General features: G+C 54.9%; 1 protein-coding gene across 1 annotated transcript; it reads left to right on the plus strand.

The window, feature by feature from the left end:
- Positions 1-2,891: 2,891 nt before the first annotated feature.
- tomm34 (translocase of outer mitochondrial membrane 34) lies at positions 2,892-22,511 on the plus strand. Its single transcript, XM_052031222.1, has 7 exons — positions 2,892-3,306; positions 10,013-10,112; positions 12,136-12,288; positions 13,702-13,862; positions 15,538-15,679; positions 15,884-16,010; positions 20,741-22,511. The coding sequence occupies exons 1-7, from the start codon at positions 3,165-3,167 to the stop codon at positions 20,843-20,845; spliced, it is 930 nt and encodes a 309-aa protein (XP_051887182.1). The 5' UTR covers positions 2,892-3,164; the 3' UTR covers positions 20,846-22,511.
- The last annotated feature ends 640 nt before the right edge of the window (positions 22,512-23,151 follow it).

Consider the following 23,151-nt stretch of genomic DNA (forward strand, 5'->3'; position numbering starts at 1 on the left):
ACAGGATGCAGGGGAAAGAGGAGTGGGGGGGGGAGGACGAAGGAGGTCTGCAGGAGGGCAGAAAGCAAACAAAGAGCAGATGCTGGAAATCTGAAAGAAAAAAATGCTGTAAATACTCAGCGGATCAGGCAGCATCTGTGGAGAGGAAACACGTCATAGTCATACAGCGTGGAACAGGCCCTTCGGCCCACTGGTCCATGCCGACCAAGATGCCCATCTAAGCTAGTCCTATTTGGCCAATGTCCCTCTAAACCCTTCCTATCCATGTACCTGTCCGAGTGCTTGTTAAATGTTGTCAATGTACCTGCCCCAACCACTTCCTCTGGCAGCTCGTTCCATATACTTACCGCCCTCTGGGTCAAGGAGTTGCCCCTCGGGTCCCTATTAATTCTCTCCCCTCTCACCATAAATCTATGCCCTCTACTTCTTGATTCCTCCAACCCTGGGAAAAAGACTGTGCGCATTCACCCTATCTATGCCCCTCATGATTTATACATGTCTATAAGGTCACCCCTCATTCTCCTACGCTCCAATGAAAAAAGTCCCAACCTGCTTGGCCTCTCTCTAGAACTGAGTCCCTCGAGTTCCAGCAACATCCTCTCAAATCTCTTCTGCACTCCTTCCGGGCACGTGTGTTTCAAATTGATGACTTCAAATTAACTCTGCGTGTTATGAGTGTGGAGGCTGTGAGTGTCACTAAGGCAAATTTCCAGTTTCTCATTTTAATTGATTTATAAATATTCATTGGAATAGGGGCTTCACTGGCAAGGCCAGCACTTATTCCCCACCTCCAGCTTCCTTTAGAGTGAGTAGTAGTGAACCACCAGTGTGAAGGTGCTCCCATGGTGCTGTTAGGTCGGAAGTGTCAGGAGTGTATCATTCATTTGGTATTACCATTACAACTGTGTATTTCTCAAATGTTACTGGCCCTCTGTTGTATCACTCACTCAGTACAGTGTGCCTCTCCAATGGTGTATCGTTCACTCCATACTGCCATTCGAGGGTGTATGGCTTACTTGGGGTACTGTCCCTTGGACAATGCATTGCCCACTCAGTACTGCACCACCCCTGACTGTATTTCCAACATATTAACCTCCTGATGCTGGAATCTGGAGAAAAAAGCAAGCTGCTGGAGGAACTCAGTGGATCAGGCAGCATCGGTGGAGGGAAGTGGACAATTGAGATTTTGGGTCAACTTGCCAAAGTATCACACCATGCCCTGTTTGCCTTGCCGAAATGCCTCACCTCACACTTCTCCGAATTAAATTCCATTTTGCCAGTTCAGTGCCAACCTAACCAAGAAGATTGGCCTACACTCACTGGAGTGACAAGAATGAGAGGTAAAATCTTTGAGATGGATAAAATTCTCAGCAGGATTGACAGGTTAGGTACGAGAGCCTGTTCATCAGCTGGAAAATGTACAGCTGGGGGCTATGGTCTCAAGGTAAGAGGTGTAGCATTTAGGCTTGAAATGGCAAAAAATGCCTTTACTCAGATTGTTATAATTTTTTGAATTCTCCAATTTAGAAGACAGTGGATACTCAGGGTTTAAGTGTAGTTGAAATGGAGATCAATAGATACACAAGAGACTGTAGATGCTGGGATCTGGAGTAAAAAGCAAACGGCTGGAAGAACTCAGCGGGTTAGGCAGCATCTGTGGAGGCAGAGGGATGGACATCGTTTTGGGTCAAGCACCCAGTCAGGAGACCTTTAGATTTTTGATCACTGCAGGTATCAAGAAGTATGGCGATCAGGCAAGAAAGTGAGTCAAGGTACATGAGCAGCTATTATAGCAGATTTGAGAGGCTGAATGGTTTACTCCTGCAGTTAAGTTTTAATTCTTATTTTAATCGACAGGGGATTTGTTCTCTTGGAATTCTATTTATCTCGTTTACTGAAAAATACCTAGTTTCTGAATGTGTCAACAGCAAGCTCAGAGCTTCCAGGAAATCGAAAATGAATGTGTCTCAGTTTTGTAATCATGTTTCAGTTTCAGTTTCTCTCTGCCTTCCTTTCCCTCTCCAGGTTTTCCTTCTCCAGAAAATACACTTGCAGCTCCCTCAACTCATTCTCATTACATTGCTTATAAAATTATAGGAGCTGGGAACCATTTGCCCCACTGTGGCCATGCCAGCTAAAATAAGAACATAGGAAACAGTGCAGGCATAGGTCAATGAACTCACAAGAGATGCCGGAATATGGAGCAACAACCTGCTGCAGGAACTCAGCAGGTCAAGCAGCATCTGTGGGAGGTAAGGAATTGTTGACGTTTCGGGGCAAGACCCTGCATTACTACCTCTTGGTCCTGATGCAGGGTTTCAATCCGAAATGTTGACAATTCCTTTCCTCCCACAGATGCTGCTCGACCGGCTGAGTTCCTCCAGCAGATCGTTTGTTGCAGGAGAAGGCCATTTGGCCCCTCGTGCCTGTTCCGGCTTCAATCGATGATCAATTTGCTGCACTAAACCCATATCCCTTTATTCCCGTGATATATGAAGACCTTTAGGGTATTTCCACCCGACCCACTTCTCTTCCCCAACGTCTCCCTCCCGGCCTCAGCAGCTGTGCCCTCAGAACCACCTGCCCCGGGACTAGAACATATACAATAGGGACTGGAGCTGGCCATTTGGCCCCTCAAGCCTGCTGTACCATTGAAGAAGACCTGGGCTGGTCTTGGCCTCAGCTCCATCTTCCTGCAGCCCTGGCTCTGCCGTCCTTTCCCGCCCACCCTCTCCGCCCCTCAGAGGCTCCAGCTGCCCCTCTGGCCCAGCCTTGTCCCCCTGGTGAGGCGGGGACTGGGCCTTGGGCGGGTGGCGGCAGGCCGGGCGCTAGGCAAATGCAGCCGCTCGTTGTGTCCTTGCGCCGGCGCCTCAGTGGTTAAGGAGGCAGGGCGGGGCCTCGCCTCAGGCCGAGTCCGTCCCCCCCCCCACCTCACCGCACCCCAGTGCTGGCGGTTCACTTGTGCCAGGCCCCGGCTCACGGCAGGTCGCTCACCGCCTTAGGCCCCGGCTCCAACTCCAGGCCTCGGCTCACACCGCGCCCACAGGCCTCCCCTCCCCTCCCTTCCCCTCACGCCGCCGGGGCCCGGGACAACCGCCGCAGGCCGGTCGCCCGATCACCACCCCCACCCCGGTGCCGGATCCTACCGCGGGCTCCTGGCGTCGATGGCGGCCCGCAGCCGGGGCTCGGGCCCTCAGGCCGCGGCGGCGAAGCTGAAGGGCGCGGGCAACGAGTTGTTCCAGCACGGGCGCTACGGAGAGGCGGTGGGCCGCTACTCGGAGGCCATCGGCCGGCTGCAGGAGTCCGGTAATGGGGGCGGGGGATGGAGGGGGAGGGGGTAGTGAACCCCCCCCCCCCGTCCCGACCCCCTCCCCCCCGTCCCGACCCCCCCTCCCCCTCCCCCCCGTCCCGACCCCCTCTCCCCCTCCTCCCCCCCCCCGTCCCGACCCCCTCTCCCCCTCCTCCCCCCCGTCCCGACCCCCTCTCCCCCTCCTCCTCCCCCCCGTCCCGACCCCCTCTCCCCCTCCTCCTCCCCCCGACCCGACCCCCTCTCCCCCTCCTCCTCCCCCCCGTCCCGACCCCCTCTCCCCCTCCTCCTCCCCCCCGTCCCGACCCCCTCTCCCCCTCCTCCTCCCCCCCGTCCCGACCCCCTCTCCCCCTCCTCCTCCCCCCGTCCCGACCCCCTCTCCCCCTCCTCCTCCCCCCGTCCCGACCACCTCCCCCCGTCCCTTCCCCTCCTCCCCTCTCCCCCTCCCCCTCCTCCTCCTCCCCCCGTCCCGAACCCCACTCCCCCGTCCCGAACCCCACTCCCCCCCCTCCCGACCCCCTCTTCCCCTCCTCCTCCTCCTCCTCCCCCCCGTCCCGACCCCCTCCTCCTCCTCCCACCCCGTCCCGACCCCCTCTCCCCCTCCTCCTCCTCCCCCCCGTCCCGACCCCCTCTCCCCCTCCTCCTCCTCCCCCCGCCCCGACCCCCTCTCCCCCTCCTCCTCCCCCGTCCCCACCCCCTCTCCCCTTCCTCCTCCCCCGTCCCCACCCCCTCTCCCCCTCCTCCTCCCCGTCCCCACCCCCTCTCCCCCTCCTCCTCCCACGTCCCCACCCCCTCTCCCCCTCCTCCTCCCCCGTCCCCACCCCCTCTCCCCCTCCTCCTCCCCCGTCCCCACCCCCTCTCCCCCTCCTCCTCCCCCGTCCCCACCCCCTCTCCCCCTCCTCCTCCCCCGTCCCCACCCCCTCTCCCCCTCCTCCTCCCCCGTCCCCACCCCCTCTCCCCCTCCTCCTCCCCCGTCCCCACCCCCTCTCCCCCTCCTCCTCCCCCGTCCCCACCCCCTCTCCCCCTCCTCCTCCCCCGTCCCCACCCCCTCTCCCCCTCCTCCTCCCCCGTCCCCACCCCCTCTCCCCCTCCTCCTCCCCCGTCCCCACCCCCTCTCCCCCCTCCTCCTCCCCCGTCCCCACCCCCTCTCCCCCTCCTCCTCCCCCGTCCCCACCCCCTCTCCCCCTCCTCCTCCCCCGTCCCCACCCCCTCTCCCCCTCCTCCTCCCCCGTCCCCACCCCCTCTCCCCCTCCTCCTCCCCCGTCCCCACCCCCTCTCCCCCTCCTCCTCCCCCGTCCCCACCCCCTCTCCCCCTCCTCCTCCCCCGTCCCCACCCCCTCTCCCCCTCCTCCTCCCCCGTCCCCACCCCCTCTCCCCCTCCTCCTCCCCCGTCCCCACCCCTCTCCCCCTCCTCCTCCCCCGTCCCCACCCCCTCTCCCCCTCCTCCTCCCCCGTCCCCACCCCCTCTCCCCCTCCTCCTCCCCCGTCCCCACCCCCTCTCCCCCTCCTCCTCCCCCGTCCCCACCCCCTCTCCCCCTCCTCCTCCCCCGTCCCCACCCCCTCTCCCCCTCCTCCTCCCCCGTCCCCACCCCCTCTCCCCCTCCTCCTCCCCCGTCCCCACCCCCTCTCCCCCTCCTCCTCCCCCGTCCCCCACCCCCTCTCCCCCCTCCTCCTCCCCCGTCCCCACCCCTCTCCCCCTCCTCCTCCCCCGTCCCCACCCCCTCTCCCCCTCCTCCTCCCCCGTCCCCACCCCCTCTCCCCCTCCTCCTCCCCCGTCCCCACCCCCTCTCCCCCTCCTCCTCCCCCGTCCCCACCCCCTCTCCCCCTCCTCCTCTCCCCCGTCCCCACCCCCTCTCCCCCTCCTCCTCCCCCGTCCCCACCCCCTCTCCCCCTCCTCCTCCCCCGTCCCCACCCCCTCTCCCCCTCCTCCTCCCCCGTCCCCACCCCCTCTCCCCCTCCTCCTCCCCCGTCCCCACCCCCTCTCCCCCTCCTCCTCCCCCGTCCCCACCCCCTCTCCCCCTCCTCCTCCCCCGTCCCCACCCCCTCTCCCCCTCCTCCTCCCCCGTCCCCACCCCCTCTCCCCCTCCTCCTCCCCCGTCCCCACCCCCTCTCCCCCTCCTCCTCCCCCGTCCCCCACCCCCTCTCCCCCTCCTCCTCCCCCGTCCCCACCCCCTCTCCCCCTCCTCCTCCCCCGTCCCCACCCCCTCTCCCCCTCCTCCTCCCCCGTCCCCACCCCCTCTCCCCCTCCTCCTCCCCCGTCCCCACCCCCTCTCCCCCTCCTCCTCCCCCGTCCCACCCCCTCTCCCCCTCCTCCTCCCCCGTCCCCACCCCCTCTCCCCCTCCTCCTCCCCGTCCCCACCCCCTCTCCCCCTCCTCCTCCCCCGTCCCCACCCCCTCTCCCCCTCCTCCTCCCCCGTCCCCACCCCCTCTCCCCCTCCTCCTCCCCCGTCCCCACCCCCTCTCCCCCTCCTCCTCCCCCGTCCCCACCCCCTCTCCCCCTCCTCCTCCCCCGTCCCCACCCCCTCTCCCCTCCTCCTCCCCCGTCCCCACCCCTCTCCCCCTCCTCCTCCCCCGTCCCCACCCCCTCTCCCCCTCCTCCTCCCCCGTCCCCACCCCCTCTCCCCCTCCTCCTCCCCCGTCCCCACCCCCTCTCCCCCTCCTCCTCCCCCGTCCCCACCCCTCTCCCCCTCCTCCTCCCCCGTCCCCACCCCCTCTCCCCCTCCTCCTCCCCCGTCCCCACCCCCTCTCCCCCTCCTCCTCCCCCCGTCCCCACCCCCTCTCCCCCTCCTCCTCCCCGTCCCCACCCCCTCTCCCCCTCCTCCTCCCCCCGTCCCCACCCCCTCTCCCCCTCCTCCTCCCCCCGTCCCGACCCCCTCTCCCCCTCCTCCTCCCCCCGTCCCGACCCCCTCTCCCCCTCCTCCTCCCCCGTCCCCACCCCCTCTCCCCCTCCTCCTCCCCCCGTCCCCACCCCCTCTCCCCCTCCTCCTCCCCCGTCCCCACCCCCTCTCCCCCTCCTCCTCCCCCGTCCCCACCCCCTCTCCCCCTCCTCCTCCCCCGTCCCCACCCCCTCTCCCCCTCCTCCTCCCCCGTCCCCACCCCCTCTCCCCCTCCTCCTCCCCCGTCCCCACCCCCTCTCCCCCTCCTCCTCCCCCGTCCCCACCCCCTCTCCCCCTCCTCCTCCCCCGTCCCCACCCCCTCTCCCCCTCCTCCTCCCCCGTCCCCACCCCCTCTCCCCCTCCTCCTCCCCCGTCCCCACCCCCTCTCCCCCTCCTCCTCCCCCGTCCCCACCCCCTCTCCCCCTCCTCCTCCCCCCGTCCCCACCCCCTCTCCCCCTCCTCCTCCCCCGTCCCCACCCCCTCTCCCCCTCCTCCTCCCCCCGTCCCCACCCCCTCTCCCCCTCCTCCTCCCCCCGTCCCCACCCCCTCTCCCCCTCCTCCTCCCCCCGTCCCCACCCCCTCTCCCCCTCCTCCTCCCCCGTCCCCACCCCCTCTCCCCCTCCTCCTCCCCCCGTCCCACCCCCTCTCCCCCTCCTCCTCCCCCCGTCCCACCCCCTCTCCCCCTCCTCCTCCCCCCGTCCCCACCCCCTCTCCCCCTCCTCCTCCCCCCGTCCCCACCCCCTCTCCCCCTCCTCCTCCCCCCGTCCCCACCCCCTCTCCCCCTCCTCCTCCCCCCGTCCCCACCCCCCTCTCCCCTCCCACCCCTCTCCCCTCCTCCTCCCCCGTCCCCACCCCCTCTCCCCCTCCTCCTCCCCCCGTCCCCACCCCCTCTCCCCCTCCTCCTCCCACCCCGTCCCGACCCCCTCTCCCCCTCCTCCTCCTCCCCCCCCGTCCCGACCCCCTCTCCCCCTCCTCCTCCTCCCCCCGTCCCGACCCCCTCTCCCCCTCCTCCTGCTCCCCCCCGTCCCGACCCCCTCTCCCCCTCCTTCTGCTCCCCCCGTCCCGACCCCCTCTCCCCCTCCTTCTGCTCCCCCCCGTCCCGACCCCCTCTCCCCCTCCTTCTCCTCCCCCCGTCCCGACCCCCCCTTCCCCTTCTCCTCCTCCCCGTCCCGACCCCCTCTCCCCCTCCTCCGCCTCCCCCCCGTCCCGACCCCCCCTTCCCCTTCTCCTCTTCCTCCTCCTCCCCCCGTCCCGACCCCCTCTCCTCCTCCCCTTCCTCCTCCCCCCCCCGTCCCGACCCCCTCTCCTCCTCCCCCCCCCGTCCCGACCCCCTCTCCTCCTCCCCCCCGTCCCGACCCCCTCTCCTCCTCCCCCCCGTCCCGACCCCCTCTCCTCCTCCCCCCCGTCCCGACCCCCTCTCCTCCTCCCCCCCGTCCCGACCCCCTCTCCTCCTCCCCCCCGTCCCGACCCCCTCTCCTCCTCCCCCCCGTCCCGACCCCCTCTCCTCCTCCCCCCGTCCCGACCCCCTCTCCTCCTCCCCCCGTCCCGACCCCCCTCTCCTCCTCCCCCCCGTCCCGACCCCCTCTCCTCCTCCCCCCCGTCCCGACCCCCTCTCCTCCTCCCCCCCGTCCCGACCCCCTCTCCTCCTCCCCCCCGTCCCGACCCCCTCTCCTCCTCCCCCCCGTCCCGACCCCCCTCTCCTCCTCCCCCCCGTCCCGACCCCCTCTCCTCCTCCCCCCCGTCCCGACCCCCTCTCCTCCTCCCCCCCGTCCCGACCCCCTCTCCTCCTCCCCCCCCGTCCCGACCCCCTCTCCTCCTCCCCCCCCGTCCCGACCCCCTCTCCTCCTCCCCCCCGTCCGACCCCCTCTCCTCCTCCCCCCCCGTCCCGACCCCCTCTCCTCCTCCCCCCCGTCCCGACCCCCTCTCCTCCTCCCCCCCGTCCCGACCCCCTCTCCTCCTCCCCCCCGTCCCGACCCCCTCTCCTCCTCCCCCCCGTCCCGACCCCCTCTCCTCCTCCCCCCCGTCCCGACCCCCTCTCCTCCTCCCCCCCGTCCCGACCCCCTCTCCTCCTCCCCCCCGTCCCGACCCCCTCTCCTCCTCCCCCCCGTCCCGACCCCCTCTCCTCCTCCCCCCCGTCCCGACCCCCTCTCCCCCCCCTCCTCCCCCCGTCCCGACCCCCTCTCCCCCTCCTCCTCCCCCCGTCCCGACCCCCTCTCCCCCTCCTCCCCCCCCGTCCCGACCCCCTCTCCCCCTCCTCCTCCCCCGTCCCGACCCCCCTCCCCCTCCTCCTCCCCCCGTCCCGACCCCCTCTCCCCCTCCTCCTCCCCCGTCCCGACCCCCTCTCCCCCTCCTCCTCCCCCCGTCCCGACCCCCTCTCCCCCTCCTCCCCCCCCGTCCCGACCCCCTCTCCCCCTCCTCCTCCCCCCGTCCCGACCCCCTCTCCCCCTCCTCCTCCCCCCGTCCCGACCCCCTCTCCCCCTCCTCCTCCCCCCGTCCCGACCCCCTCTCCCCCTCCTCCTCCCCCCGTCCCGACCCCTCTCCCCCTCCTCCTCCCCCCGTCCCGACCCCCTCTCCCCCTCCTCCTCCCCCCGTCCCGACCCCCTCTCCCCCTCCTCCTCCCCCCGTCCCGACCCCCTCTCCCCCTCCTCCTCCCCCGTCCCGACCCCCTCTCCCCCTCCTCCTCCCCCCGTCCCGACCCCCTCTCCCCCTCCTCCTCCCCCCGTCCCGACCCCCTCTCCCCCTCCTCCTCCCCCCGTCCCGACCCCCTCTCCCCCGCCTCCTCCCCCCGTCCCGACCCCCTCTCCCCCTCCTCCTCCCCCCGTCCCGACCCCCTCTCCCCCTCCTCCTCCCCCCGTCCCGACCCCCTCTCCCCTCCTCCTCCCCCCGTCCCGACCCCCTCTCCCCTCCTCCTCCCCCGTCCCGACCCCCTCTCCCCCTCCTCCTCCCCCCGTCCCGACCCCCTCTCCCCCTCCTCCTCCCCCGTCCCGACCCCCTCTCCCCCTCCTCCTCCCCCCGTCCGACCCCCTCTCCCCTCCTCCTCCCCCCGTCCCGACCCCCTCTCCCCCTCCTCCTCCCCCCGTCCCGACCCCTCTCCCCCTCCTCCTCCCCCCGTCCCGACCCCCTCTCCCCCTCCTCCTCCCCCCGTCCCGACCCCCTCTCCCCCTCCTCCTCCCCCCGTCCCGACCCCCTCTCCCCCTCCTCCTCCCCCCGTCCCGACCCCCTCTCCCCCTCCTCCTCCCCCCGTCCCGACCCCCTCTCCCCCTCCTCCTCCCCCCGTCCCGACCCCCTCTCCCCCTCCTCCTCCCCCCGTCCCGACCCCCTCTCCCCCTCCTCCTCCCCCCGTCCCGACCCCCTCTCCCCCTCCTCCTCCCCCCGTCCCGACCCCCTCTCCCCCTCCTCCTCCCCCCGTCCCGACCCCCTCTCCCCCTCCTCCTCCCCCCGTCCCGACCCCCTCTCCCCCTCCTCCTCCCCCCGTCCCGACCCCCTCTCCCCCTCCTCCTCCCCCGTCCCGACCCCCTCTCCCCCTCCTCCTCCCCCCGTCCCGACCCCCTCTCCCCCTCCTCCTCCCCCCGTCCCGACCCCCTCTCCTCTTCCCCCTGTCCCGACCCCCTCCTCCTCTTCCCCCCCTGCTGCTGACCCCCTCTCCCCCTCCTCCTCCTCCCCCCGTCCCGACCCCCTCTCCCCCTCCTCCTCCTCCTCCCCCCCCCAATGCCGACCCCCTTCACCCCTCCCCCTCTCCGCCCCCATCCCCCTCCCCCTCTTCTGTTCTGGTGGCCTGTGTACTGAACGTTGGTGATGTGAGTCTTTCTGACCTTTTGTCTTCCTCCAGGTGCAAAATGGCCAGAGGAGTTGAGCGTTTTGTTCTCGAACCGAGCTGCATGTTATCTGAAGATTGGAAATTGCAGTGATTGCATAAAAGATTGCACTGCGTATGTATCTGAGCTAATTGTTTCAATAACTAGAGAAGTTCTATTGAAGATGTTACAAAGGACAGTAATACAGGATCAATAACAGGAGGGCTTCTACTTAATATCAGCAACCTGGGGCCAAGAAGTGGGAATGAAATCGGGAACAAAGCACCTGATGCACACAAGTGGTTAACTGCTCTGGCCCCCAAAGTAAGCAAGCTGGTTGCAATTCACTAACTGGGCTGACAGGCATTGCTGTTTCACTTGGGTATTAGGGGGCTTGCACCAAGAACGTAGAACATTACAGCATAGTACAGACCCTTCGGCCCACGATGTAGTGCTGACATTTTATCTTACTCGAAGGTCTAGCTAACCCTTCCCTCCCACATAGTCCTCTGTTTTTCTATCAAGCTTTTATCCAAATGTGTCAGGAGCAGGGTGACCAAATATCTGACAGGAATGGAATGTGGTCGATAATGTAAAAGTGGAAATTCTCTGCCAATTAACTCCTCCCCTGACTGATCTGCATCTTGTTCTTAATCAATTAGAACCTGAGTGGCCTTCAATAAAAATACAGTAAACTACAATAAAAGATAGCTCTTATTCTGTAGAAAAATCTGACAGTTTGCATGTTACATGTTCAACACAATGTCTCAGTAACTGCTTCTCTTAATCTTTGATCCTAACTGGGAATTGGAGTTGGTGTTTAAGGGAAGTACATGGACTTGACAAAGGTTCTTGGTGTAATGTACTAAACAATTCAATTTGGTAAAATCACCTTGTGAATAACGTTAAACTTGAGTGAGCATAGTGACCTGAAAACTGTAAAGGAATTGCATGGCTGGAGGCTTCAAAGTGAATTGTTCTTGAAATTGTACACCTTGATTGCTTGACCAGAGTAGAGTTGTAGAGTTACACAGCACAGAAACAGGCCCTTTGGCCCAACTCATCTATGCTGATCATGATGCCTTCCTGAGCTAGTCCCATTTGCCTGCCCTCTAAACCTTTCCTATCCATGGACCTGCCCAAGTGTCTCTTAAATGTTGTAATTGTACCCGCCTCTACCACTTCCTCTGGCAGCTCGTTCCATATACCTACCACCCTCTGTATGGGAAAACTTGCCTCGTGGGTATCCTTTAAATCTTTCCCAGGTACAGGAGGCCTGAAGACCCACACTCAACGATTCAGGAACAGCTTCTTCCCCTCTGCCATCAGATTTCTGAACGGTCCATGAACACTACCTCGTTATTCTAGTCTTGCACTTTATTTTTGTAACATGGTAACTTTTATGTCTTTACATCTTGCACTGTACTGTTGCTGCAGAACAACAAATTTCATGACTTATGTCAGTGATAATAAACCTGATTTTGGGTTCTCTCACCTTAAAACTATGCCCACTAGTTTTAGACGTCCCCTAACCCTGGGGAAAAAGACTACAACAATCCACCCTATCTATGTCCCTCATGATTTTATAAACCTCTATAAGGTCACCCCTCAGCCTCCTTTGCTCCAGGGAAAACAGTCCCATCCGATCAAATATCAAGCCCTCCAGTCCTGGCAACATCCTTGTGAATTTTTTCTGCAGCCTCTTGAGCTTAATCACATCCTTCCTATAGATCTGATAGAATTATGAGGGGCATCGATAGGGTAGACAGTCGGAGCCTTTTTCCCAGGGCAGAAATGTCAAGAACTAGAGGACGTGCATTTAAGGTGAGTGGGGTAAGTTTGAAAGAGATGTACAGGGCATGTTTATTTTTGCACAGAGTGGTGGGACCTGGAATGGTCTGCTGGGGGTGGTGGAAGAAGATACGATAGTGGTGTTTAAGAGGCTGTTTAATATGCAGGGAATGGAGGGGTGTGGACCGTGTGGAGGCAGAAGAGATTTAGTTTAATTTGGCATCGTGTTTGGTGTAGATATGGTGGAGCGAAGTGCCTGAATCTGTGCTGTACTGTTCTATGTATGGCGGCCAGAACTGCGCACAACACTCCCAAGTGCATTGGTTTAATGAATGCTGGTCTCTCTGCCTTGTGATTCTCCCACCAGGTCTTTAGAGCTTGTCCCATTCGCACTGAAGCCTTTGATTCGTCGTGCTGCTGCTTACGAGGCTCTGGAGCGATACCGCCAGGCTTTTGTGGACTATAGAACGGCTACCCAGGTGGATGGCAGTGTTCAAGCTGCACAGGATGGCATGAACAGGTGAGCAGTGGACAGGTGTGTGTCTGCGAGGGGGTGAAGCAATCAATAAAATTACAGGTTGATTCACTGTCTTTTTGATTTTAGTCTTTTCCGTTGCAATCTTCAATATGTTATGCAGAGAGATTTGAGAATCAAACAAGAAGCTGGAGGTCAGGCAGCATCTGGATGGAGGGTCTCGCACCAAAACGCCGACTGTCCATTTCCCTCCATGGATGCTGATTGACCCCACCCCCACCCCCCCGAGTTCCTCCAACGTCTTGTTTGTTGCTCCAGATTCCAGCATCTGCAGTCTCTTGTGTCTCCAGAACATTTCCCTAGCTGGCAACTCTACGTGTGACTGCCTAGGTTGGGTTTTCCTTTGGAGCAAAGTTGAGACGTAATTGAGGTTTGTAGACTTGAGAGGCTCAGACAGGCCAAAGGACAAGGACCTGTTTTTCCTAGCAGAGTCTCGGTAAATGGGGAGCAACTTGGTATAAGGGTTAGAGGGCTGCTGAGAAAATTTCACTCAACGAATCGTGGTGGTCTAGTACTGGCAGTCTGAAAGGGAGGTGGAGGTAGAAACATTTGTCACATTTGCAAAGTACTTGGAAGTGGGACCCGCTGTCCATGGACTGAGAAGTGGAGACAAGCTATAGTCCATTTTTGTCAAGTAGGGAGCCTGTGGGCTGAATGGCTTCCTGTGCGGTAAAGTTCTTAGGATTTTTCCCAAATGAAACATCATAATTTGTTTCTGGCCACTGCCTCAGAAAGGGTTAATGAGGGTCTGGTTGTGGTTTTCCTTGTTTCTTGTCCACTTCTGCTGTTCCCTCCCCTCCCTGATTCTGGGTCATTGTCATGGAGTCATACAGCTCGGAAACAGGCCCTTCAGCCCAACTCGTCCATGCTGACCAAGGTGCCCACCAAGCTAGTCCCAGTTTTCTGTGTTTGGCCCTTATCCCTCTAAACCTCTCCTATCCATGGACTTATCCAAATGTCTTTTCAATGTTGTTATTGTACCTGCCTTAACCACTTCCTCTGGCAGCTCGTTCCATATACTCACCATGCTCTGTGTGAAGGAGTTGCCCCTCGGGTCCCTTTTTAAATCTTTCCCCTCTCACCTTAAACCTATGCCCTTTAGTCTTTAAGTTCCCCTTCCCTGGGAAAAAGATTGTGTGTGTTCACCCTATCGATGCCCCTCATGATTTTATACACCTCTATAAGATCACCCATTCAGTCTGCTACGCTCCAGGGAATCCTAGTCCTAGATTGCCCAATCTGTCCCTATAACTTGGCCCTCGTAAATCTTTTCTGCTCTCTTTCCAGTTTAATGGCATCTTTCCCATAACAGGGTGACCAAAACTGTCCACGATACTCCCAGGTGCGGTCTCATCAACCATGTCATTTGCATTTGTTTGTCCTCCGCTCCCTTTGTAGAATGAGGAAGGTGTTGATGGAGAAGGATGGGAATAATTGGCGCGACAATCTCCCTCCGCTGCCATCGGTACCTGTCGCATTTCAGCACAACTGGAGACCCAATGCTCCTGGAAACACAGGCACAGGGAAGACAACCATGCAGCAGAATGGAGATGTCACGGGTAAGAGGATCAGACCCTACCATTCTGGTAGTTTTGTCAGGACAATGCCTGGGCTCCAAAGGTTAATTTACACCATCTAGAAATGCACTCTGGAATTTAGATTAAGGGATGAGTTGATCAGAGTTCTTAAGATATTGTCCAAACTGGATAGATAGAGATAAACTATTTCAGTTAATTGGGGTGTTCAGGGCTAGAATTTGCATTCCCATCAGGAGTGACGTTAAACACTTCTGCACACACAGTGTGGTAGGAGTTTGGAACTGTTCTACAAACTGATTGATGCTGGGTCAGTTGCTACCTAACTTTAAATGTGAGATTGATTGATCAAAAATATTAGGAGATTTGGGGAAAAATCCATCGGTTGGGTTAAAATTAGTAATCGATGTAGCAGGAATTGCTGTCTGGAGCTAAATCAATGTCAGGCATAACCTTACTGAGAGGTGGCACGTGAGCTTATTAGTCAGCCACTGTTCCGATGCAGCCCCCACCTCACGCAACCGCTCCCAGAGGGGGGAGAGTTATTGAATCGTTCTCTACGGCACGTTGCAAATTTCCTACAGGACAACTTCCTGTTACCAGCTGTCGGTGAGAACATCACGACACAATTCCACTGCCAAGTATATCCAAAATTTTTTTTTCCCTCCTGGCAATATAAGAGTCTAACAGCATTCTGGTCTGGTGGGTGAGAGAGAGAGACCGACTGACCTCTGGGAGCTGAGCATTGAATCTCCTTGACAACCCTGATGGTTATAGAACAGCAAACTCAGGCTCCTGACCACCTAGCCATCTGTGTGGCAATTCTTAGGCAAGTAAGGAGATGACTGTGTGGAGAGTGCACAGTCATGTTATTGGTTTATTATTGTCACTTGTACCGAGGTACAGTGAAAAACTTGTCTTGCATACCGATCGTACAGGTCAATTCATTACACAGTGCAGTTACATTGAGTTAGTACAGAGTGCATTGAGGTAGTACAGGTAAAAACAATAACAGTACAGAGTAAAGTGTCACAGCTACAGAGAAAGTGCAGTGCAATAAGGTGCAAGGTCACAACAAAGTAGATCGTGAGCTCAGAGTCCATCTCATTGTATAAGGGAACCGTTCAATAGTCTTATCACAGTGGGGTAGAAGCTATCTTTAAGTCTGGTGGTACGTGCCCTCAGGCTCCTGTATCTTCTACCTGATGGTAGAGGAGAGAAGGGAGAATGATCTGGGTGGGTGGGGTATTTGATTATGCTGGCTGCTTCACCAAGGTAGCAAACGGTAAAGACAGAGTCCATGGAGGGGAGGCTGGTTTCTGTGACACGCTGGGCTGTGTCCACAACTCTCTGCAGTTTCTTGCGGTCCTGGGCAGAGCAGTTGCCGTACCAAGCCGTGATGCATCCAGATAGGATGCTTTCTATGGTGCATTAATAAAGGTACAAGGTAAGATGGGGTTTTGAGAGGGTTCATGGGTTGTAAGGAGTGCGGGAAGTTTGAGGTGTAAGGACATTGCAGGGATGGGTATGATACAGAGAGGGTTAATGGGCATGGGAGGACATGGAAGGTTCACCTGATGTAAGGAGTAACATTGGGCACCCAAAGCAGCCCAGGTTTTGACTGGCTTTAGAGTGAAGCCCCTTCAACCAAGTGTGAGGAAACCTGGCACGAACAATACTAATTGGTTGCTTTTGTCAGCCTCCTCCAGTCTTGAACAAGCCAAAACTTTGAAGGAAGCAGGGAATGTGCTGGTGAAGAAGGGAGAACACAGGAAGGCAGCGGAGAAATACACTGCAAGTCTGCACCTGAACAGCAAGGAGTGCACCACCTATACCAACAGGTACGTGAGCAGAATCTGGGGCGTAACCCAGTGACGGAACCGGCACACAACTAGTCCTCACCTTTGTGTTAATTCAGGCAAACCTCTAATCTAAGGATGTGGGGTCACTGCAAAGGTTGCGTTTATGGCCCCTCCCTCATTAGGAACTCCACCAGCCAGTGGTTCTGGTTTTACCTGAGCTGGTCTGTGATGTCTCCTCGGCAGGGCGCTGTGCTACCTGAACCTGAAGCAGTATCACGAAGCGGTGCAGGACTGTACAGCCGCGCTATGTTTGGATCCCAAAAACCTGAAGGCCTTCTACCGACGCGCACAAGCTCGGAAGGAGCTGAAGGTAAGAAAAGTGCAGCAAGCAAACTCTGATTTATAAACCATTTAGTTTATATTTTAATTACTATATATTTATAAGTTCTTATTTTATTATATTATATACGATACTGTATAATGTACACTTTATAATTATCTTAAATTATATTTATATATAATATAATTAAATATTACCTTCAACTGCCCAGGCGTCATGGCCCTTGCACTTTATTTGCCTACCTGCACTGTACTTTCTCTGTAGCTACAACACTATATTTTGCATTCTGTTTTTCTTTTTGTTACCTCAATGCAGTTTATGTGTGGAATGGATGGGTGGCAGGTAAACAAACTCTTCACTGTATCTCAGTACATGTGACAACAATGAACCAATACCAAACTCTGATCAGAATCAGGTTTATTATCACTGACTTAAACGTGTGAAATGTGTTGTTTTGTGGCAGCAGTACAGTGCAAAGACATAAAATTACTGTAAATTACAAAGTAAATAAATAGTGGGGAAAAAGGGAATAACAAAGTAGTGTTCTTGGGCTTATGGACCATTCAGAAATGTTCTTCCTTAAACCACAACTCACCTCCACAAGAGCCCTTATAACCTACCTCTCTGAGCTTTTGTTACTTGGATTAATAGCTTTTACTTTTCAATTTAAGAACAGCACTTCTAAGAAGTACAGTTGAATGTTTTATTATATCAATAAATAAAAACTACATATGCTGAAAATCTGAAAGAGAAACAAATGCTGGAAATACTCAGCAGGTCAGGAAGCATTTATGGAGAGAGAGACCGTCGGCGTTTCTGGTCTGTGATCCATCGTCAGTTGAAGATGTTTCAAGACGTTGACTGTTTCTCTTTCCACAGATGCTGCCTGACCTGCTGAGTCTAGCATTTACTCATATAAAATGCAAGTATATTTTCGGTGCTATTGATTCTGATTAGTTGAGGGAAAGAAATGCTTTTGATGTACAATGTGGCAGAGGTGGAGGATTTTTAAAATTATTGCTGGTAGGCATGGAATCTCTTTACAAAGAATGTATAGCACTGAACAGACTATTCAGCCCATTGGGTCTCCTCCCTCCCAACCCTCTCAGCATGTTCTTCTCCTTCCTTCCTTCTCCCTTGTCTTTATCCCATTCCCCCTCAGTATAATCAAACAATAACAAAATAGCCTGCAGATGCCTAAAATCTGAAAGAAACTCAGTGGTCTGGTTAGCAGCTTTGACTATGAGGTGATGTTTTGTCTTGTAAACTGATGGTAGGAAGATCGTCGACCTAAAATTTTGATCCCTCTCCACAGATGCTGCCTGACCTGCTGAGCGTTCTGTTTTTATTCCCGTTTTAATATAACTGGGTGTTTAGTATTTAAGCATAGAACCATAGAACAAAACAGCACAATACAGGCCCTTCGGCCCACCATGTTGTGCCGACCTTCAAACCACAACTAAGACTATCTAACCCCTTCCTCCCACATATCCCTCTATCTTAAATTCCTCCATGTGCTTATCTAACAATCTCTTGAACTTGACCAACGTATCAGCCTCCACCACCATCCCAGGCAGTGCATTCCATGCACCAACCACTCTGGGTGAAAAACCTCCCTCTGATATCTCCCTTGAACTTCCCACCCATTACCTTAAAGCCGTGCCCTCTTGTATTGAGCATTGGTGCCCTGGGAAAGAGGCACTGGCTGTCCACTCTATCTATTCCTCTTAATATTTTGTACACCTCTATCATGTCTCCCCTCATCCTCCTCCTCTCCAAAGAGTAAAGCCCTAGCTCCCTTAGTCTCTCCTCATAATCCATACTCTCTGATCCAGGCAGCATCCTGGTAAATCTCCTCTGCACCCTTTCCAATGCCTCTACATCCTTTCTATAATGAGGCGACCAGAACTGGACACAGTACTCCAAGTGTGGTCTAACCAGAGTTTTGTAAAGCTGCATCATTATTTTGCGGCTCTTAAACTCGATCCCACGACTTATGAAAGCTAACATCCCATAAGCTTTCTTAACTACCCTATCCACCTGTGTGGCAACTTTCAGTGATCTGTGGATATGAACCCCCAGATCCCTCTGCTCCTCTACACTGCCCTGAATCCTGCCATTTACCTTGTATTCTGCCTTGGAGTTTGTCCTTCCAAAGTGTACCACCTCACACTTCTCTGGATTGAACTCCATCTGCCACTTGTCAGCCCAGCTCTGCATCCTATCAATATCCCTCTGTAAGCTTCGACAGCCCTCCACACTATCCACAACGCCACCGATCTTTGTGTCATCTGCAAACTTGCCAACCCAGCCTTCCACCCCCTCATCTAAGTCATTAATAAATATCACAAAAAGTAGAGGTCCCAGAACCGATCCTTGTGGGACACCACTAGTCACAGCCCTCCAATCCGAGTGCACTCCCTCCACCACAACCCTCTGCTTTCTACAGGCAAGCCAATTCTGAATCCACAAGGCCAAGCCTCCCTGGATCCCTTGGCCTCTGACCTTCTGAAGAAGCCTACCATGTGGAACCTTATCAAGTGCCTTACTAAAATCCATGTAGACCACATCTACTGCACTACCCTCATCAATCTGCCTGGTCACCTCCTCAAAGAACCTTATCAGGCTAGTGAGGCAAGATCTTCCCTTCACAAATCCATGCTGGCTGTCCCTAATCAGTCTATGATTCTCTAAACGATCATAGATCCTATCTCTTAGAATCCTTTCTAACAGCTTACCCACCACAGACGTAAGGCTCACTGGTCTGTAATTCCCTGGACTATCCCTGCTACCTTTTTTGAGTAAGGGGACAACATTCGCCACCCTCCAATCCTCCGGTACCATCCCCGTGGACAACGAGGACTCAAAGATCCTAGCCAACAGATCAGCAATCTCCTCCCTCACCTCCCGAAGCAGCCTGGGGAATATTCCGTCAGGCCCCGGGGACTTATCTGTCCTAATATTTTCTAACAGCTCCAACACATCCTCTCTCTTGATATCTACATACTCTAGAACATTACCCTTACCAACACTGTCCTCAGCGTCATCAAGACCCCTCTCCTTGGTGAATACTGAAGAGAAGGATTCATTGAGAACCTCACCCACTTCCACAGCTTCCAGGCACATCTTCCCACCTTTGTCTTTAATCGGACCTACCTTTACCCTAGCCATCCTTCTGCTCTTCACGTACGAGAAAAAAGCCTTGGGATTCTCCTTAACCCTACTCGCCAAAGCCTTTTCATGTCCCCTTCTCGCTCTCCTCAGCCCCTTCTTAAGTTCCTTCCTTACTACTCTATATTCCTCACGAGCCCTATCTGATCCTTGCTGCTTACACCTTATGTATGCTACTGCCTTCTTCTTAACTAGTTGTTCCACCCTCTTGTCACCCATGATTCCTTCACCCTGCCATTCTTTCTCTGCCTCACTGGGACAAATTTATCCCTAACATCCTGCAAGAGATCCCTGAACAATGACCACATCTCCATAGTACATTTCCATTCAAAAATGTCATCCCAATTTACACTCTCAAGTTCTCGCCTTATAGCCTCATAATTTGCCTTTCCCCAATTAAATATCTGTAGTATTGAATTCCATGTTTTGAACACACCCTGGTTTGAAAAAGAAATTTATTCTGAATTCCCCATTAGCTAAATTTCCATGTTAGAAGCTTCAATGTTAAATCTTGTAGAAAATGTGACTACAGGTAATTATGCAGGAAGTGTGTATAAACAGTCTGAAGTTTAATTCAGATAAATGCAAGGTGTTGCATTTTGCTAAGGTAAACCAGCGCAGGACTTGCACAGTTAATGGTAGGGCCAAAACTAGATGACGTGGGTTTGAAGTGAGAGGGGAAAGATTTAAAAGGGACCTGAGGGGCAACTTTTTCACCCAGATGGTGGTCTGTATATGGAACAAGCTGCCAGGGGAAGTGGTAGCGGCAGGTACAATTAAGACATTTAAAAGACATTTGGACAGGTACATGGATAGGGAAAGGTTTAAAGAGATCTAGCCGAACGCAGTCAAATGGAACTAGCTCAGTTAGGCAACTTGGTCAGCATCAACCTGTTTCCTGTGCTGTACAAGTCTATGGCTCTTGTAACATTGCACCCAGTGAATTTACCAATACAGTTTCCCCATTCCTCGCCTCTGCTGCCTGTATGTTGCTTTGTCTGTTCCTCTGGGTGCTCTTGCTCTCCCTTTACAACTGCTTAACTCTTCTCTCCTTTGGGTGTTAGGCGGGGGATGTTGTCCCACAAAATGGAGTGGGGATTGAACCCCAAACCTTGCGATTTGGGTGAAGTGGAAACCCACGCTGGTTAAACATGTTGGACTAAGCCTTCGGAATTCTGGCTCAGGACGGAACTGGGAAATTGTGCTGAAAATGGGTTTATCCAGTAAAAGGAAGCAGGATGCGAGTAGTCAGTTTTAAAATCAGTAAAATTTATTACACTAAACTATTGGTGCATACTAGCCAAAAATAATTATCGTTTGATGTGAATAAACTTTTAAAATGCATTCACTAGCGCTGTGAACATTAGCAATCGAACACCAAACATGTCTATTGGAAGTCTTGGATTTTGAGGCACTTTTATGGTCAGATTGTACTGGAATGCAGCTGTAAATCCAGTGGGAATGGTGTCACGGTGTATGAGGCAACATGTTCAACAGTGCTTGAGTTTTGTTTGTCTTGCAGTATTGAATAGGGACAATGAGGAGTTCTGTGGAAATAGCGCATTAGGTAATTCCTTTTATTTCTTCAGGATTACAAGGGCAGTGTTGCCGATCTTCAAGAGATGCTGAAACTGGAGCCAAGCAACTTGGCTGGACAACGTCTGCTGAACGAAGTCCAGAAACTTGCTAGATAAAAGCTCGCTAGTGTGGGAGCCTTGGAACCGACCTGAGGAAACCAGCTCGGAACCTGTTCATCAGAGAGAGGCTTGAGCAGGTTTTGAAAAACCTGTGCTTGTATCTATATGTGGGTCTGTTTGTTTTGCTTCTCAAGGACCTTTCTTAAAACTAGTCTGACACCAAAGAGTAAGTGGGATTAAACTGTCTTTAGAATTATAGTTGGTTTGACTCAAGTTGTGCCTGTTCTCACACAGTTGGGACAATTGTAAATATAGACGGCTCCTACACAGCCAGAATCTTCCACAGAACTTGCATCAGGATCCTACACTTGAAACAATCCAGGATTCCACAGTTCATTACTATAAAGCTAAGAATATATAAATGGCAATAGCCTTTTTGCGAATTGTTTGAGAAGCAATACAATGTTTTAATTTTTTTTACAGCTTTATTTGGAAAACTGCAGCATTTGTGTTCCATAGCCCCTTGGATTACATCTTGTTTCCCCTCTTCTCCCTTGTTTTTCCAAAGGCTTTTGGCTCTGTATAATTCCAAGTATATGTCTCCTAGAATTCCAGTCACTATCAGGCTCAGCTTACCATATGCCCAATTGTGCACACATTCACACAATGGATGTTATTACCCAGTCATTGAAACCTTCAAATGTTCTGGGTTTTTTTTAATAGTGCATCCTTGCTGAGGGGGGAAGCAATTGTCTTTGTTTACTTGGTTCATTTAATCTCCTATCATCACTGTGTTTTCACCCACCCCTTTAGTAACCTCAAGTTAGCTGCTTGTGTGTTGATTGCACTATTGGGATGCACCTCTTTTGGGAATGATCCTGACTGAGAAACAATACATAGAATATAATGGCAGCATGAGAGCATGTATATATAAAAACATATTCCATGTTTGGAGAATAGCCTACAGGGCTAGGATAGAGAAAGTGGGAGAACAAGTCCCAAAAAAGAGGTGTTGAAATACCATTAACACTGGAAACATGGAATTTCCTAGGATTTTGGTCACTATTTCAGCAGCATGAAACTGTTGATTCATCAATGAGTTTATGCTGTTTTCCTGTTGTCAAACTATTGGAAGAGGTTGGAGACTGGGTATTTTTTGACCCACCATTAATAGGTGGAAAGACACACTATTCTTGGCTCTCTTTCACACACTCCTGGGAGAATAAACCAGTCATATATGATGTTGGTTGTTGTGTTGCAGATGTTAATTGTCAAATTGAGGACCAGCTCATTTTTCCTGTTCTCCAGGTGACCTGGCTCTGAGCAAGGGTGGGTTAGATTGTGGGTAAAACACTTCCTCATGAGTCCAATCTTTCAGTCAGGAATTTTGTTTTGCACAGTTGTTGAGCTTGATGGATTAAGTAGTGTTGAGAATACAGAACTTAGTATAGATTGAGGAAATTTGACAGCATTAGAGCCAGTGTTGTATTTAACAGGGAGGAAGAACCTTTGCTAAAAGCTTTGGAAAAGGACAAGCTTTTGATTGTTTACCTAGGGTAAATCAGAATGTCTCGTAATGTTTATCACTGGACTGTTAATAGCCCTCCTGCCTATTTAGGGCCTGAGGCTTGGTTTCAGATATCTCAGGCGTTCAGTGGCGTGGTTTGGATCTTGTATTGCACTGTAAATCTCCAGACTCAGGTATTAAACTCTGTAATGACAAGGGCTGTCTTGTTCATTATTCAAACAGATGTATTGCTAATACCCAATCTTGGGAGAGAAGTGAAACTACCACAGTCTCACTTGCTCAAATACCTAAGTATAAAGCAGGCTAGTCAGTTACCCTTTGGAAACCATGACTGATATAAACAGCCCAAGCACAAGGGTTGTGGTTCAAACCCAGCCAACGCGGCAGGTACTGTGCTGGGTGAGTGGGAAGATGCCATCTTCTGGAGATGTTAGCGCATGGTCCCACCTGCTCTCTCTGGAATGATCTTACCTCTGGGCCTGGTTTTATCACATTGGCATACAAATTGGCTACTGCTTTCAGAATCAGATTATCACTGTCTTATGTGAAATTTGTTTTGCAGTAGCAGTACAGGGCAAAGATAAAACTACTATAAATTGTCTGTGCACTACACTGCAAAACAAATTTTATGCTCCAGAATTTCTCAATGGGCATAAAGTGTTCCAGCACATACAACATAAATGGAGATGGTAACAAGGTGCCCTCTGCCAGAGGAAAACATTTGCCAAGCTTTCACCTTTTGATCAAATTGCAAAGAAATAAGGTCACTGATGTGACTCAGTCTCTGCTGTCACTACACAACCAACCTCAAAAGACTTGTTTCAGCACCTTTTAA

The sequence above is a fragment of the Pristis pectinata genome, chromosome 16 (genome assembly GCF_009764475.1).
Source record: "Pristis pectinata isolate sPriPec2 chromosome 16, sPriPec2.1.pri, whole genome shotgun sequence".
Classification (NCBI taxonomy): Eukaryota; Metazoa; Chordata; class Chondrichthyes; order Rhinopristiformes; family Pristidae; genus Pristis; species Pristis pectinata.